Below are 13,480 nucleotides of genomic sequence, written 5' to 3' on the forward strand. Positions count from 1 at the left end.
GTTCCTCGAAGGAATGAGACGCTGCGTCGCAGTGCCACACTTCCGGCATCTCTGGCTGGCGCTTGCTTCATCCTTTGAGGCTGATTTCCGGCTTTGCCGCTCATGCTTTATGCTTCCTGGTCTCTGACGTCACCCGCCTATGACGTCTCGCCCATCCTTTGGACTGATTATACACATTATTCAGAGACGTCACGCTGGACGTGTTCCCCAAACGTTCTCGACGCAGCGTCTCGTTCCTTCGAGGAACCAGGGTTACATACGTAACCTTAGATGTTTTTGTGCAACATTAGATTTAATTTTTTTCTCCCTAATTTGTTGTTGGTGGCTGTTTTTGCCCCATTGACTTCCATTATAACGACATTTTTTGATTGCAAAGCCATGACACCATATAATTCCAAGGGAGGTATTTTGACATATTTTGTATGTATTTGTAAGAGCAAAAAGAAGCAAATTCAGTGCGCGCGAGTAACCAGCTAACGTACTCCGTTCAGCTTTTCCGCGTCTTGTGTTTGGATGCTTGATATCGATTGTTATCGGGATTGAGCCAGCTACTAAATGCACCGTCTTCGAGCCATAGATCGTTAAAGGTACATTTTCCCATTGTGATAGCCAGGATGATTTCAATTAAGCTAAGCAGTGACTCTGATACAAGTATGATACAGTATGTTTGGAGTTCGCGCAGGTTTCTGTGAAAGTCCTTCTGACAAGTCTGTATGCTGCCGCATTTACCTTGTAGTTCTGGAACGCTGTGATACCAGTGTGATACCAACCAGATTCCTCATACAGAACTACAACAGGCTAAAAAAATGAATGCCATTGCCGCTGCCGCTGCGAGCGCATTTTGATGGAAGAACAAATTAATGGACTAGCATATCTACTAGTTTTTTATGACCTTGAATGGAAAATCTGGAAGTTTTTATGACTTTTTATGGCCTTAAATTCTTATTGTTAAATTTATGACTTTTTATGGCCCCGCAGAAACCCTGAAAGTCTTAATGTCTGGAGCAGCTCTTCTAATAGACAGATACTGCTGGAGCTGCAACAATGAAAAATTACGGAGGCTGACAATAGGTGCTATTGTTTCCTTCCCTATTTAGGGTAGGAGTTGAGTTCTCAATATGATGACGTGCATTCACAGCCTTCTGGTGATAATCTTACCCACAGAGCACTGGCATAAGGGGCGTTTCCCCTTCTCTCTGCTTATCTCTGGCCTGTAGCTATGGAGACAGGCTCTCTACAGAGGCCTTGGTACACACACACAAACACAGAAAAAGCAGGGAGAGTCCACAGCTGCACTTATTCACACAGACAAAAACAGCAAAAATCCATGATACTGAAAGACTCGTGTGACGTGTGTGCTTGGACACGCATTGAAAGATGCAATGAATGAACAAAGAACAATGAATGAACATTTCCACTGAGTTCTCATATAAACAAAAATGATGACACTGAAAATTCTGAAATTCGTCTACTGACATTTGTGAATGAATCAGCTGAGGTACCCAGATAAGAAAAAAAAAACCCTTCAAGTTAGCTATGGCTAATTATTTCAAATAGATTCCTATCTTTAGCATGGAGGGCTTTTTGTTTGGGTGGTGGAAGACTAATGATTAAGGAAGTAGGCTGTTAACAGCTCACTGTGGAGGTCACGAAGATCAATTCTGAATTTATACTGGTGTGCAATTACCATCAAATTGCTTCTTGGGGAGTGTGACGGCAATGAGTTTATTGGAAGATGATTTGGCTAAAAACTAGTGGCATACATCACATAATGTGACAATTTCAAATCAAGATAATCAATGCAAGATTCAACAGCATCTCAACACATCAGATTCTGTGGTTTAATGAAGGAAGAATTTTATTGGTGAGTATATGTTAGTGTCTGCCTGTATGCTACAGTCTCTTACATCAAGCAATGTGTGGAGGTGATGGTCCTGGAAGACGCTGTGTAGAAAGTCCAGGTCTTTCTCACTGCAGTCAGTCAGCGCATGGATTTCCTCCAAACTGTCTAGCACTTGTGACACAGCCCCTTGACATGTACACACAAACACAATTGACCTTTAAATACTCAGGAAAAGCATTAACTTGATTTGAAAGTAGCACTTTGTAAGGACACAGATGGTGACACCTACTTTCCGCTGCTAGTAGTCCTACAGGGTGGTCAGCATAGAAACAAGCAACAGGCATTATTTAACAATAGAAAGTTGATTGTGATGTGAATAGAGATAGGTTTCACCCACACTCTTAAAACAATCAGTTAGAGAAGTTTGAGAATAATAACTAAAAAATGCACATTCAAAATATATTACACTACAAAAACAAAAAACAAAAAATTATCAAACTGTCACTGGGGTGCTACCTTTAAGGTACTAACTTGTACCAGTTAGGGGCAAATAAGTAACAAAGATGTATCTTTCAGCTTTTGTTCACTCAGGTACAACCCCAGTGACAGCACTGCATATCTTAAAGGATATGTTTGTGAAACTAAATTTGTGACACAATTTTAAGTGTTGCAGAAAAAAAGGGAAAGTTACAAAAGATGATATGAGAAATAAACAGGAATCATGAACCAGATTCTCATGTTTGATGAGAGATTACAAATCACAAAAAACATCTCTTCAGGAAGACAGAGTGATTGGCAGCTGATGTTGCATCTCTGCTGCTTGCTGTAGTACCTGATGAAGTAGGGTCCTCAGAGAAGTCAGGCAGTTCTTCTGGTGGGTCGCCATAGAAAGAGTTGAACTTGTGACTGGAGACTGCAGCGAGCACTGCGCCCTGTCAAACCATACATATATTAATCAACTCATGTCCTGCAATTTCCTGTGGCTGCTGTAACTTTTATTTGTGGTCTTTATTTTACACTCCAGAACATCCACATGAATCGTGCATGAAACAGCTGTTAAAGCAATATGCAGAGACTGTAAAGTGCTGATGGCTCACTTTTAGCTTCCTCCTGGCATTGAACTTCCTCAGCTGCTCCACTGTCTCAGGAAGGTGGATCTTGTAGGCATAGCGGTCTCTCTCCTAAAAGGAAACACACTCCAAATGGTGCTTATTCTCATTAAGGAATGATATCTTAAGTCCATAAAAACTTCAAAGCTGGAAAAGAATATCCAATTAGCGAAACAGTCTGTATGGTTCCATAATAATAATAACAACAATAATAAAACAGTATATTTACATATATTTTCCCCCTATTGTTATTATAATTTTTTTTAAATATAATTTAATTTACATATAGAAACAGATAAATACATGAAAAACATGAGTAAGATCAGTGTTTCTTGAGTGCTGTTGATACCTTGAGCCAAGGGTGGTTAAGAGCTTCATACACTGTTATCCTCTCTGCAGGGTCCAGCATCAGCATACGTCGCACCAGGTCTTTGGCACTCTCTGAGATTTGGCCCCACAGCCGAGGATTCAACTTTACAGCAAACACATACATTTAAGGATAAACCCAGATCCTCTGATACCAGCAACACAATGATTCTGGCACTAGCACCAATGCTTAGTACTAATTACTTAAATTGTATTTTTTCACACAAAGCTTAACATATGGCCTAAGAAAACTTGGAATGTTGGTCTAGAACACTCCAATTTTATGATACGTTTAAAATCAATATCCACTTCAAACAGTGTGGAAAGCTGACTAAGGACAGAAGTATTTATGTCTTGTTTATTTTAATGGAAAAAGTTACCCAGAATTCATCTAAAAAAAAACGATCAACTATCTTTAACTCTGACCAAGTTAGAGAATCAGAACTAGTTGAAGTTGTTTATGTGATGAGAATAATTTGATGATAGCAGTTTAGCCAAAGGAAATGGAAAGTGCAAAATGCTTGAAGTGGTTTATGTGGTCTTAAGATGTCTAACCTCAGCCCTTAAACAAATCATTATATACTGCCACTTTCACCACACGTTGAGGAAATTTCCAGCATGTCTTTATTTACAGTTATCTTGCTATTAAACTTTTACCTTATATTTTCCTTTTATGATTGCTTCAAACAGGCGCTCTTTGGTGCCATAGAAGGGCAGGCAGCCACTCAGAAGAATGAAGAGGATGACTCCGCAGCCCCAAACATCCACAGGTTTCCCGTAGGGTTCTCTTTTCACCACCTCAGGTGCCATGAAGTGCGGAGTACCCACCCGGCCTGCAGCACAGACAACATGTCACATGGAAGCATCCATTCAAATTCATAAAAAAGAGCTGTTGATGATAAAAGTTCTGAACAATTAAACACAATCATGCATACACAGCCAATCACAAACAGCATTTGTCACAAAGAGCTCATTAATCAGAACAAAATCATTGCCTGAATGATTTAAGACTCAATTTATGAAGTGATACTGAGAGAGAGTTACGTCCTACGCATAAAATAAGGAACTGAAAGCATGATTAGTAGGGATGCACTAACACCGATAGGATGCACCAATACTGATACTGGTATCACAATTAGTTCTATTTGCTACTTCACAACTAGATCCCAGTGAACTAACAAATTATAGGCCCATTTCAAATCTTTTGAAAGTGAAAGTGACGTGACATTCAGCCAAGTATGGTGACCCATACTCAGAATTTGTGCTCTGCATTTAACCCATCCGAAGTGCACACACATAGAGCAGTGAACACACACACACACACACTGTGAAAACACACCCGGAGCAGTGGGCAGCCATTTATGTCTAAAATGTTTGAAAAACTTGTCTGCTCAATTGTGCTCCTTTCTGCAAAAAAATCTGTATGAAGAATTTCAGTCAAGTTTCAGGCCCCACCATAGCACAGAAACTGCACTTGTTGAAATTACAAATTACTTGCTTCTTGCATCAGATCAAGGCTGCATCTCATTGCATCTCAGTTTTACTTGATCTTAGTGCTGCGTTCATAGATCACCATAGATCATGACATACTCATAGATCGCTACCATTTTGTTTATTTAAATGGGGAGTCATCTCATTTATCACAAGTAAAATATGGAGTGCCACAAGGATCTGTCCTAGGTCATCTGCTATTTTAAAAATACATGTTGCCCCTTGGTAATATTATTAGAAAATAGGGGATCAGTTTCCAACTTCTAATTTATCTAAGCTAACAGAGTGTGTTAAAAATGTAAAAGATTGGATGACCAATAATTTTCTCCTATTAAATTCGGATAAGACAGAGATATTACTTATTGAACCAAAAAACAGTACACAGAATCTAGTAGACTACAGTTTGCAACTACACGGATGTACTGTTTCTTCCTCTACTGTATGTGTTATATTAGACAGCAACTTATCTTTTGAAAACCATATTAACCAAGTTACAAAGACCGCATTCTTCCATCTTAGAAACACTGCCAACTACGAAACATGTTACGTGTTTCTGATGCAGAAAATCTAGTTCATGCATTCATGACCTTTAGACTGGACTACTGTAATGCACTTCTAGGTCGTTGTCCTGCATCTTCAATAAACAAGCTACAGGTAGTCAAAATGCAGCGGCTTACCTTATAGAGTCCTTACCAGGTCAAGAAAATATGATCATATTACCCCAATTTTACAGTCTCTGCACTGGCTCCCTATTAAGTTCCGTATCAGTTACAAATTATTATTACTTACCTATAAGCCCTAAATGGTTTAGCTCCTGCGTATCTAAGTAGATTTATACCACGGTACAACCCATCACGCTCCCTAAGGTCACAAAACTTTGGACTTTTGGTAGTTCCTAGGATAGCAAAGTCCACTAAAGGAGGTAAAGCTTTTTCGCATTTGGCTCCCAAACTCTGGAATAGCCTTCCTGATAATGTTCAGGGTTCAGAAACACTCTTTCTGTTTAAATCTAGATTAAAAATCTCTTTCGCCAAGCATTCGAATAATGCATCTCTTAAATTGTTACTGCAGTTGTATCTGATCAAACGCGCATTATTATTCTTTAGCTTGGGTTAAACTAATTAATTTTACTTTGTTGGAACAGCAGCTACACTAATTATGTCTCTATTTGATTTACATCCCGTGGTACTGTAACTAGGATTTACACAAGCATCAGTCTGGATCCGGAACACCTGAGAAGAGATGATGCCAACCCCTCAGAAGACCTCAGATGATGCTAACCCTGAAACAACATACAGAACTAACAAATATTGCTACAAGTGTGATTGCATCATATAATAATTGCTATTAATAGTGTTCATCATCTGGTTGACTACGTCATGTATTAATTTTTCTGAAAATTCCTGTCGTATGCATATAAACTGACAGTCACCACTATTAAGTTACTACTAAATATCGAAGAAAGTAAATTTTCTGTAAAGTTGCTTTGCAATGATTTGTATCGTAAAAAGCACTATACAAATAAACTTGAATTGAATTGAATTTAGCTTAGTACTAATTTAAAGCTTCCTATAGAAACCGCTGAGTTTTGGTTCATTTTTGTGAAGCACTCCTATTCAAGACCAGACGGAACAAAGCGTATCATGTTTGTTTTATTTATTTTATGAAAGCACAATGTTTTGTTGATATTCTGAGTGAACAAAAATAAAATTAGACCCTTTACAGTCAGTCACGAATGCTGAATTAATCTTACCTTATGAGCAAAAATGACGGCGTATCCGAGGAAAACATGCTAGTGATTGCTGGCGTCTCCATGTCCTGCAAAGAGCCCAGCTTCCACTCTCAACTATTGTATATAGCACACATTTATCTAGGTTTAACGTTTAAACATTGTTAAATGCTTGAACTGTTTTAGTATATCTATAGACTTAATTTTAGGCAAGTCATGATGATTTTACAAGAGATTTTTCGAAATTAACTTAATAAAAAAAGAAACGAAATATAATCACTTTGCCATTACATACAAAACTGAACTATTTTAAATATAGCTGAAACAGTAGTATAAGCTGTTTTGGGAGAAGTGGGGAAAAAAGGCGGGCTTGGTTTGGGCTCGGGCCAGTAATTCTAATAAGCTGTCGGAAATGGGCTGGGCTCGGGCCTGAGCGTCTAGGTCCAGGTCTGGGCTCGGGCCTGAATTTGAGGCCCATGCAGGGCTCTAATTGAAGCCCTTAGCATGCAGTGCAGATACACAGGAAATTTCCATGTATTGTATGATACAAGTTTAACCTATAACAGGATTTTCCAAGTACCTCCAGCCACTAATCCGGACTCTCCCAGCTGTATAGCCACACCAAAGCCACCAAGTTTCACCGGAGCAGAGTTCTCCTTTGATGCCAGCAACACACAATGAGGCTGCAAAAAAAAAAAAAAAAAAGACAAGTTACTCTGCTGTACAGACCACACTGGAATTTACATTAGGGAAGTGAAACACACATATATATATATATATATATATATATCTATATGTCTATATGTCTATATATATATATATATATATATATATATATATATGTGTGTATGTGTGTGTGTGTGTGTGTGTGCAGGACTCTACACTAACTTTTTGCACTGGTCGCACTGGTGCGCCTAACTTTTTTTCTTAGGTGCGCCATCACAAAAGTTAGGTGTACCCAAATTTCCGACCACATGGCATTTTACAAGTTCACTTTTTTTTTTTTTTAATCACTGTCCATATAGGCAATACTGACTTGTAGCCTAAATGATTAACTAACAATCTGGTCAACATAAAGTTTTTTATTTGAATCACAATTCTACTAGAAAGGTAACTTAATGAAAAAGGGTTGGTGCTTAAAGTGCTTCACTGAGCTGAAAATAAACTTCTGAACATAAATGCATAAAATTTAATTTAAATGTTTTAAGGGCTTTAAACTGAACATCTCATGGTTCATATCCTCCATTGCAGTAACAACCGTCGGACTCGGGCTGAAATGCAGGGCTCTAATGCCTGTTGTTGAACCAAAAGGAGACTTTCAGAGTAGCAAAGACTTTTTTACTCCCTCGAATGGCTGTATTTTTTTTTTTTTTGTCGCTCCATTGAGATATTATGTTGCATGTGTGATCAAATTGGTCGCACTCTAGAGCCCTGGTGTGTGTGTGTAGGTGTGTGTGTTCCCATTTCAATAAACAATGAAGAAATACTCCTCTTTATCAATTTGATTTTAACTTAAACATAAAATCTAGAAACAATATTTAATTGTTCAACTGCTCTCATCTATCAGTTTCGGTAATCACGTGATGTAAGGTGGTGTTGAAATCCGGTTCTGAGACTAACCCTTTAAAAGTGCCTGCACACTTTGTTTTAATGCTAACTGGTGCACAGCTGTGCCTTGAGGTAAGCCTGAGTTTAGATAACCTAAAAAAGGAAGAGCTTCTTCAAAAAGGAAGTTTGCAAAGACAGAGCTAAATTGAGATTAGACAGAGATATTCAAAAAGAAACACAACAGAGAAGTTCTCTGATGGACAGAATTCACAAGGTAAGTTACTCTTCAATACCTAAGTGTGCATCAGACATTCCATTGCATTTCAAGGTATTAAAACTTAATGTCTTTGGTAAGCATTATAATGACATCAGCATTTTTTCCTAAGGTCTGATATATATACACATACAATGACAAAAAACAATACTCAAATAGTCCCCATTGCGTCGCTGAACACCACATCGAAAATTCCCCAACAAAACTGCCAGACGGACAACATCAGCTTGCAGGTCCTGCTGGCTATTTTCTATGCACTCTTCTTCCTGTTTGGGTTGTTTGGGAACCTGCTGGCTATCTGGGTGTTTCTACGAGTTCATCAAAAGAAAAACTCTGTTCGTATTTTCCTCATTAACCTGGCTCTGGCTGACTTACTCCTTGTGATCTGCCTGCCTTTCCGAGTGGTGTACCATTCAAACAATGAACGTTGGGTGCTGCCGCCAATATTGTGCACGATGGTGGGGATTATCTTTTACATGAACATGTACATGAGTATAGTCTTACTAGGATTAATTAGTATAGATCGTTATCTGAAGTTCAAGAAGTTGTCCTGTAGGCGGTCGTTCCTGGATAGACGATGGAGCCTGCTTCTCTGCGGTGTCATCTGGGCTGTGGTTTTTGTTTGTGGCATTTGCTTCACTGTGCAGAATACAGAGCAAGGTGAATCCCAACAGTGCTTTCAATACAAAAAACTTTATGAATCCAAATGGAAAGCCTATTTAAACTTTGCCATTGTGGGTATATTTTGGATGGTCTATGGAGCATTGGTAATCTCCTACGGAAGGATCGGAATGAACCTCCTAAGAGCCTCCAAAGAGAAACCAGATTTCCCAAATGCGGCCAAGTACAACAAAACAGCATGGAAGTCCTTCTTTCTGCTCCTTCTCTTCACAATATGTTTTGTGCCCTACCACTCTGTAAGGATGTTCTACATCATGTCACAGATAGCTAACACCTCTTGTGAGTGGATAAGGGTGTTGGATAAAACCAATGAAGTAGTTCTGCTACTGTCTGTCTTTAACAGCTGTCTGGATCCAGTCATGTACTTTTTGTTCTGTAGTTCTATTCGCAAAGTGACTCTGAAGATAATCTGTAATAGTAAAATGCAAGAGGACTGAACAGTTCTAGTGACACTCCACAAGAGCTGCTAAATATCAGTACAGTTGTGTCTATGACAAACACTCAGGAAGTCATACTTCTAAAAACACCAGAGACAGATAAAGTGGGGCTATGACTGTTCTTAAAAAATATAAACCATGTCCAAAGGCAGAGGAAAGTTTATTTTTATTATTTTTATTATTATTATGCAAGTATAGAATGTGACAATATTTACATGTTCACAGCAAAGTCAATGGAACGTTAAAGGAAATGCACTATTGTGTTGTGAACTGTGCTGAGTATATCTGTGCATTTACTTTCGGTAATCTTTAGAAACACTTTTTTAAAACTTTCAATAAAAGTTACGTTCATACATTTTACAGAATTTTCATATAAAAAATATTAACATGCCCTTACTGCATCATGAACTAACAAAGAACACATTTTTTTCAAAGCATGTATTGAAATGTTAATTTAAAAACATGAAAAATAAAAAAAATACATATATTTATAAGTATTAGGGCCCTATTTTAACGATCTGAAACGCAAGTGTCAAAGCGCTAAACGCAAGTAACTTTGTGGGCGGGTCTCGGCGCTGTTGCTATTTTCCCGGCGGGATAAATGGCTCTTGCACCCGGCGCAAATCTAAAATGGGTTGGTCTGAAGTAGCTTCATTATTCATAGGTGTGGTTTGGGCGTAACGTGAAATAAACCAATCAGAGCGTCATCCAACATTCCCTTTAAAAGCAGGTGCGCAAGTTCCATTATGGAGTCGATTTTTTTTCCTGGTTCTTGACGGACAAACCAATTTGTCAGATGTCCTTATATACATATATGTCTTGCCACTATTGGGCAAACAGGTCTGATCCTTGATTACTACAATTAGCCTGAATAATTTGTAAGCTAGATTTATGCCTATTTTTTCACATCTTCGTGGCACACCACAATGATTTCCGTCATCTCATGTGTTAATCTTTTTTTATTGTACCAATTTATGATTTGCAAAAATAACTGTTGCATCTGTGTAGATTACATGAGCAAAGTGTATGCGCGTTGTGCACGCTATACATTATGGTCAAGCATGCGCCCTTAAAATAGCATAATGAACAACGCGCAACGCGCCACTGACTTTAGACTAGGTTTTTTCTGGTCAGTGGCGCAATTGTTTAATGGAACAGCAAAATAGCACCAGGGATTGTTTGTGCCGGAACACACCTCCTTTTTTGCGCTGAACCGCCCAGGGAGCGCAAGTTCATTCACTAGTTTAGCGACGTGCTTCTGAGGAGGGAAAAGCGCGCTTTGCGCGTGTGCAAAATAGGAATGACACATGCGTCGGTGTACAATGTCAATTGCGCTGGGTGCAAGATAGGGCCCTTATTGTTCATTGTTAATTCATGTTTGTTTATTACACATTAACTCATTTTAATTTATACAGCTTCAAATGTTAAAAATGTATTAGAATATTTTAAAAAATAACTAACATTAACCAGTATTATTATATGCATTAAAAGAATTATTTACTGTTAGTACATCTAAGGGATCAGCTAATGTTAACGAATTGGGCCTTATTGTAAAGTGTTAGTTAACATTACAACATTTCATTTAATGTGGTAGCTGTGTTTGCATTGCTTCTATACATAGTACATTTACATTTATTCATTTAGCAGACGCTTTTATCCAAAGCGACTTACAATTACTATATATGTCAGAGGTTGCACTCCTCTGGAGCAACTAGGGGTTAAGTGTCTTGCTCAGGGACACATTCTCACAGTGGATTCAAACCCGAGTCTCTCACACCAAAGGCATGTGTCTTATCCACTGCGCCATCCTAGTATTGCAAATAAAATAAGCATGTCACTCAATAGTTACGTTGTATTACTATTTCAAGAGTTTTTCATGCGTCTATGAACAAACACATATTCTATGTACTGCAATAACAGCTAGGATCATTTGTAATGGACTGCATCCTCTGTGCATACTGTGTAAAAATAGGAGAAACCTAATAAATTCATTACAAAAACAGCAATCCAACTGACACTGATTTAACAGCAACTCAACTGATTCTACTGATACGATATTTTACACCTTACAATACCTTGAGAAAATCAAAGGGCGTTAACAGGCAGAAAAAGCAGCACATCACTTTGGGTGCCCTCTAGTGGTAAAACACCTTCCCATTCACATGAGTAGGGCACAGTAAGAGGGAAAGAAATGCTTTACATAAGATGGATTAATATGTGATGAAAAAAATCACTAGTGATCATTCAAAAATGCTTATTCACTGTCAACAGAAAAATATTTAAATGCATACACAAAAAGATTAATACTTTTTATGTCAGTCTTATTCTAGTTATATTTTTTTTCATGAATTATTAACTGATTAAATAATTATAAAACATTTATAAAAAATTATACTATTGAATGAAAGAAAAGAAACGCTTGAGTTTTGTGGGAACTGCAACTAAAAATGAAATGTTTTCAGGATGTGGTCACAAGTGAACATACAGACACCCCACCCACAAACAGCTTACACACACACAAGATTCTACAAATTAAATAATGAACATGAGCATCAGAAGACAACGAGGAGAGGAATCAGCGTCATGTCTGTGCAAGGGAACTTCTCAATCTATTCCTCAGGAGTCAACGATACAGACAGTCATCAAAGGTACACTGATTTGCATCTTATACTTTCTCACTGGAGGGGTTACAATTTTGTTTTTCAATCATTTATGCACAAAGATAATGCAAATGGCCTTTTTTTTACACCTACAGTACTTGTTCAACAATTAAGTTGTCAGAACACTTGCAAAAACAAAAATGCCTGAATTTTCTTTCATTGATAAATGAGTACTAAAGGCAAGGCAAAGCAAGTTTATTTATATAGCACATTTCGTACACAATGGTAATTCAAAGTGCTTTACATAAAACAAAGTAAAATAATTATGAAGAAAAATATTAACAAAAATAAAACAAGCAATTTTTAAACTTTTAAAATGATTAAAAAATTGACTTATTTAAAATGAATTTAAAAACAGTTCGAAACAGAAAATGATTTTACATAAAAAAAAAACAGTGAAAATACAGTGCAATCAGTTCGGACATCGCACAGTGCTCATTCAATAAATGCACAGTTATACAGATCAGTTTTAAGTCTTAAGTAGGGCTGGGCGATATACAAAAAAAAATCTCAATATTGTCAAATTTTTTACGATATTCCATATATATCTCGATATGTTTGCATTTAAATAATAAAAAATAAAACATGATTTTCTTTTGCCCATTAAAAAAAAAAAAAAAACATTTAGATTAAACAGCTAATTTAAGCAGTTAAAAAATCTAGACCAAGAGATCACTTACTGCTTTTTATTAATGAATACATGTAGGCCTATAAATGAATACCAAAGACTTTTGCATTCTCTCTGTCTATATTATGGAAACTGGTAAACATATCAGTGAAATTCCCCAATAGTAATTCCAAATGGCCATAGCCTATGTTTCTCTATTCAAACATCAGCGGTCGAGTAAGTGCATTTATTTTGCGATCACAAATGCAAACAATACAGTTGAGATCTCACGACAGAACACAGACCGGCTGAACGACGCTTTCATTAGATCGCTCAATTCCAGCTTGTTAGTGTTTTCAGATTATCGTTGGCGGCTCTTCCGCAATGAGGAGTGAGCACGTGCGCATGGTTGCCAGATTGCTTAAAATAAGCAAACACTGGGCAGAAAATGTATCCTTGTAACAGTGGAGCTCTGATTCGGAGATTTAAACTCTTGTTATCTGGCAACCGCTATCATTACAGCTCTCGTAGTAGAGGGGCGTAGATCAGTCAGCAGTTACAGGTTCCTTTTTTGGACATTCGACGCGTTCTTTTGGGAAAGTATGCTTGAATTTGAAATATTCGATATTCCCGATATATTCAAATTGTACATCGTCGTCAAAATTATTCCGATATTATCGCTAATATTCGATATATCGCCCAGCCCTAGTCTTAAGTTATCTTTTCTGGAAGCTG

General features: G+C 37.6%; 2 protein-coding genes across 8 annotated transcripts in view; one reads left to right on the forward strand and one right to left on the reverse strand.

The window, feature by feature from the left end:
- LOC132153043 (peripheral plasma membrane protein CASK-like) overlaps window positions 1-13,480 on the reverse strand; it is a 205,700-nt gene that overhangs the window by 35,640 nt on the left and 156,580 nt on the right. For all 7 annotated transcript variants that reach the window (XM_059562184.1, XM_059562181.1, XM_059562178.1 and 4 more), the window contains exons 6-11: window positions 7,119-7,221; window positions 3,976-4,151; window positions 3,302-3,424; window positions 2,941-3,024; window positions 2,676-2,775; window positions 1,908-2,029 (exon numbers count right to left, since the gene is read on the reverse strand). In XM_059562184.1, coding sequence (XP_059418167.1) covers window positions 1,908-2,029; window positions 2,676-2,775; window positions 2,941-3,024; window positions 3,302-3,424; window positions 3,976-4,151; window positions 7,119-7,221 — 708 coding nt within the window. The remainder of the gene's footprint in view (window positions 1-1,907; window positions 2,030-2,675; window positions 2,776-2,940; window positions 3,025-3,301; window positions 3,425-3,975; window positions 4,152-7,118; window positions 7,222-13,480) is intronic.
- On the forward strand, window positions 8,089-9,920 carry LOC132153044 (probable G-protein coupled receptor 34). Its single transcript, XM_059562185.1, has 2 exons — window positions 8,089-8,360; window positions 8,473-9,920. Exon 2 carries the CDS (start codon window positions 8,495-8,497, stop codon window positions 9,476-9,478), a length of 984 nt encoding a protein of 327 aa, XP_059418168.1. The 5' UTR covers window positions 8,089-8,360; window positions 8,473-8,494; the 3' UTR covers window positions 9,479-9,920.

The sequence above is a fragment of the Carassius carassius genome, chromosome 11 (assembly GCF_963082965.1).
Source record: "Carassius carassius chromosome 11, fCarCar2.1, whole genome shotgun sequence".
Lineage (NCBI taxonomy): Eukaryota > Metazoa > Chordata > Actinopteri > Cypriniformes > Cyprinidae > Carassius > Carassius carassius.